Here is a 5,088-nt window from a genome sequence, read left to right as displayed (position 1 = left end):
CACACACACACACACACACAGAAACAGAAGCCAGACAGGCCCAACATGAACGGAGAACATGAATATGTTTTTCCCTTAAGAGACACATTTATTAATAACAACAGGTTTTTTACTGATTCCACAAATAATTTGTCAGTCTTTCCTGGTTACAGTTTAGTTTTGTGTTAATTCTGTGTGTTCTGCTTCATGGCCAAATTCTACCAGGCACTGCAACGGACGCCACCAGCAATCATGAACCTTCCAGACAATGCTTGTTGTGGTACTAGCAGAGCCTTTCAGTGATGGCGAGGCAGAGGACGGAACAAAACTGCAGCGCAGCCGGAACACGTCACTTTTGGGGTCAGTGTGATGCTAGTCTTGCATTGCCATCCCTTCCTCCACAGCACTGCAAAGGAGGGTCGGGCTAATCCACACAGACTAACAGTCTAGCTAGCTGTCTGGATTTACCCTGCAGAGATCTGAGGACCAGGTTACCATAGTCCTCAGATTGGACAGATAGTCTAGCTAGCTGTCTGGATTTACCCTGCAGAGATCTGAGGACCAGGTAACCATAGTCCTCAGATTGGACAGATAGTCTAGCTAGCTGTCTGGATTTACCCTGCAGAGATCTGAGGACCAGGTAACCATAGTCCTCAGATTGGACAGATAGTCTAGCTAGCTGTCTGGATTTACCCTGCAGAGATCTGAGGACCAGGTAGCCATAGTCCTCAGATTGGACAGATAGTCTAGCTAGCTGTCTGGATTTACCCTGCAGAGATCTGAGGACCAGGTAACCATAGTCCTCAGAAATCGCCAATGCCAACACAAAGGAAGAGGAAGGGGACGGACATCCGGCCAAAAAGAAGGACATACGGCGGAATTTCCAATGGCAACAGAGCAATCCCGGGAAGAATAAGCTTGTGGATATAGACTGGTGTGATGCAGATGTAAGGTGTGTTCCATCTCTCACCTGGCTTGCCAGTAGACAGGATGTTCTTGGGGATGGTGACTCTGTCCTCAGAGCTGCGGGCCCAGTCCGCCATGCCCCTCCAGCCCTTCATAGGGAAGCCGATGTCTGCATGACCCGCCACTGGACGCTTATGGACGCTCAAAACTGGAACAGAGAAATGGGGACGACTGAAACTTTCACTTATTACAGCAATTTTAATCAATTCCTGCTACTTCTGTCTGCACAACGCACCTATCGCATGTCTGTCCATCTATTGTCTTAACTAGCTACGGACAGCCCTGGAAACATATTTTCTCAACCAGCTTCTTATTATAACTTAAGGGCCTTACATGTGTTAACACAACATATTCTACCAAAGGTAGAACAAGTAAGGGTCAATGCACAACGAGGTGTGCATTGTCAGGTATTATTGGACGATGGCGAGGCATGAAACCGTAATAAGTGAATCCCATTTTCTTTTTTGTTTAATATAGCGCATGAGTTTAAAATGGTATGTCAGTCAGTTACACCGGAAGCTTTTCCCATAACAGTTTTTTTAAGACCTGCTGTCAATCAGAATCAGGATTCACCCAGACCATGGTATAAGTTTACATTTGTCACATAAGACATTTACCTATTTGTGTTTTCTTCTGGCGGGGTTGCCAGGTCACTGTCAACCGAATAAGCCACACCCACAGTCCTGATGAAACAGCTATTCATAAATAATAATAACTCTGCATGTTATAATCTTATTAAGTCATGAATTTTTATTGTTCAAGATTTTAAAACTACCGTTTTAATAGTTGGTTTTAGAGCTGGTGTATGGCCTGTTGATAGAGGGTACCAAACTGTATGCTGTAAAGATTGAAAGACTGACCTCACCTGAGTAGTGGTTCTTTATAAAAAGTCATACTGAAACCAATTTATCAAAGTCAAACTGCCACAACATGAGTTAGAAATAAAAGCAGAAAACCATATGTAAAACATGTATCTGTTTTAAGGTCAGCATGGCGAGATTAACCTGCTGAAGGGAAGCAGCCACCTATTCCTCCCACTCGCTGTACAGTGTGTATAGTGTGTAGTGTGTTTGATTAAAAACATTAAGAAATGTACAAAATGTAAAAGCTGCAATAATGAAGGTATTTAAACTAGATTTCAACATAAGAACCCTTCTTAAAACAGGGCAGACAACAAGGCAGGCAATAAAACAGACCCACCTCATCATAGCAGTTAATATGGTGCATATAGTGAATACAACAAAAATTATTTCTGTTAATTTAAATCAGCATGAACGAGCTGACACACAGTAAGTCTGGAGCTTTGGGGGACCATGGAGTTCTGGGGCCCCAGAACCTGGTTTTCCTGGTTGCTATCCCAGCCTTGAATGTCAGATATCATATTTGATTTTGTATTCAGTGATTGTTTCATCTGTCGGTCTGTCTGTCCAGATCAACCCGTTCTCACTCCAAACTCGTGAAATACTGAAGCTTAGTGGCTCTCAGCGTCAGATACTGGCCCTGACACACCAACCCGCAGTCTGGCGAGGTCGTGATTCGAGTCTGGTTGCTGTGCTCCGTGCCGGCGTCCCTCGAACAGAATGAACCCGGCATATCAAAGTTTTGCATTAAGTGTAAGATTAAGGAAGGTTCATATGTCCACTGTCTATTGGACTGTGTACATATTCACACATTTTGGGAAGATGCACACATAAAGAAAATAAAGACATATTAGGACAGGCACTGACCATCTCTCCCTTATTCTGTATTCTTGGTATAGACCATCCTCCAGATATTCCGTCCAATCAGCTAAAACTTCTTTAAATCCTGCTCTTTTGTGCTACAAGATGTATTTTATTGAAGTGGGTGTCAGAGGAACCCTCTAGCTTTGCCCAAAGGATATGCAGCATTCTGGAGTTTATGCCCCTCTGTTCTGATGGCGCTTTACTGACAGTGGCTTTACTAATGTGCTCCATCAACAATGTTGTAAAGAAAACTGCCGTTTGCTAAAAAACATAATACAACACAAGAATGTGCCGCGATATAGAGAGAATAATCTAAGAATAGTCTGCCTAACATGGTTACTAAACCTGATACAGACTGAATGAATGAAGAGATGAAAGAGCGCTGTGTCAGAGGGAGGAGACTGAGAGAGGACAACCTGCCCCGGACCTGGTTCGTTTCACACACTCAGTTACCATAGTAACGGACTATAGTATCCCCCTTCTCTCTTTGATTTACCTCCCTTTCTGAACCAGAAAACCCAGAGTTTCCCTCATCTCAGGGTTAACTACCTCAGAGTTCCTGCTTTCTAAAAACGGACCCCCGCTTTTTGATTCCTGCCTCTGTGTCTGGGTATTTGCCAGTATTATTTTTTGTTGTTGCTTGTTGCTTTATTTGACAAGACAGCTTAGTCATGAAAGGGGAGACAGACTGGGGACTGCCCTGCAGTAAAGGATCTTGGGTAGGAAGTAAAGCAACGTATTTTGAGTTGGGGTTGCTGATACATTTTTAAGAGTGACATTTTTAGCCAAAGTCAACCAGCACACACCACACTGCATCCTTCACAATGCTCTACTAGCGAAAAACCAAAATCCAAGACAGGGCAAAACTAGGCACGGGTGCCGCAGGATCTGGGCCCAAAGCTGCCACAATGGTACATAATATGCCTGCTACGGGCTCAACCATTAAAGCATTCAGGGTCTCTGTGGGGGTGGCAGGTGGAGAGGAGCTGCTGCTGTTTCTTTCACTTACAGTTGCTGGGTTTTCTGGCTCAGGGCTCTTAGGTTTTTTAGCCTGTGATTGATTCATAAAGAATTACAAAAAAAATTCAAAATACCCTTTTCTGATATGTTATAGGCAAGCTAACTTCTGTACTGTTGACCTGCCGGGAAAGTCCCCTCAACTATCTTCACTCATGAATGAGTGTCAGAGGAACGCAGCTCTCCTCGCTCTTGGCAAAACTGGCAGATTCATTCTGATCAAATCCTGTTTTTATCTCTTACCAGTCCAATTGTAAAATCTAATTACACGTAATTGTAATGAAAGCGAGTAGGTTAATATCAGTAATTAATTCATTAAAATAAATGTATGTCATTTTTAATTAGGGTTGTAGTTTGTCTACCTTTCGCTAAGAGGGTGCTGCAGCACCCTTCGGACCCTTAGTTCCCGTGACCACGGAGCGTACGCCCTACCAGGTGAGCTACCCAGGTGCCCCTGCCAGTTTATGTATTTGTTTTTTAGTTTGTGAAAAAACTGTATTTTGACAATGATGAGGAACGAGTCGTGCAGTTGTGAGTCCATCAGCCTGGGTGAGCTTTCTGTCAGTCAAGAAAAGAAAAAAACTCAACAAGAAACAGAGATACCCACTCAGCAGAGGACGTCTGGTGAATCCCTTCATCCCATACAACCTCAGCTTCTCTGATGAGTTTGGAGGCAGAAACTATTTGCTGGCAGATGATGTGTGTGGCTTTGCCTCTGGGCGAGGTGTGGGAGGTACACTGCTGGTGTGGGTGGCTATTTGGCTCCAGACAGTGAGGTGGCACAGCTATAAACAGGACCTCTCATCTGGCCCCAATTCCCACATACTCTGCCTCGACCAAACTCAAACTCTGCCTCGTTTTTATCTGGAGGTCACCGAGAGCAGCAGCGCCTCTCTGATGACTACACTATATTTTCTACCCCTATCTGAGAAAAAATGGAGCGTTTACAGTCACTGGGCATTGGAAAGGAGACAGCAGGTAGTTATGAATTTGGATCTGGTGGACCTGCTGCCCTGGGGAGTGGGAATATTTACCGTGGGTAATATAATGTCACAAAAAGAGAGAGCGTGCCATGCCTTGATACAATAATATTAAAATAGTTGAAAGGATGGTGGGAACATTCTTTTGTTTTTATTTCTTCTGGCAAATAATGATATAAAATAGAAAACAGGGTTGTGAAAAGGTTTCTTTTTACCCTTTTCACTAGGCCCTGTTCCCAAAATTAATACTGTTGGGTGTCTGTCTAATCCTTAATTTCAGTGTAATGTAAGTTATTGTTTTAGTGTATTCGTTAATTTCTCATTTGACATAGGCCTTTATGTGTGCATAATGGTTTGCTATGGTTTTGCTGTGGTTCTGTCTTGTGTGTGTGTGTGTGTGTGTGTGTATGTGTGTGTGTGTG

At 43.5% G+C, this 5,088-nt stretch overlaps 1 protein-coding gene across 9 annotated transcripts in view; it reads right to left on the bottom strand.

The window, feature by feature from the left end:
• adgrb1a (adhesion G protein-coupled receptor B1a) overlaps nt 1-5,088 on the bottom strand; it is a 196,687-nt gene that overhangs the window by 84,313 nt on the left and 107,286 nt on the right. For all 9 annotated transcript variants that reach the window (XM_032517663.1, XM_032517669.1, XM_032517665.1 and 6 more), the window contains one exon: nt 950-1,093. In XM_032517663.1, coding sequence (XP_032373554.1) covers nt 950-1,093 — 144 coding nt within the window. The remainder of the gene's footprint in view (nt 1-949; nt 1,094-5,088) is intronic.

The sequence above is a fragment of the Etheostoma spectabile genome, chromosome 6 (genome assembly GCF_008692095.1).
Source record: "Etheostoma spectabile isolate EspeVRDwgs_2016 chromosome 6, UIUC_Espe_1.0, whole genome shotgun sequence".
In the NCBI taxonomy this organism is placed as follows: Eukaryota; Metazoa; Chordata; class Actinopteri; order Perciformes; family Percidae; genus Etheostoma; species Etheostoma spectabile.
Note: the sequence above shows the minus strand (reverse complement) of the source record. Positions and strands in the feature narration are given on the sequence as shown.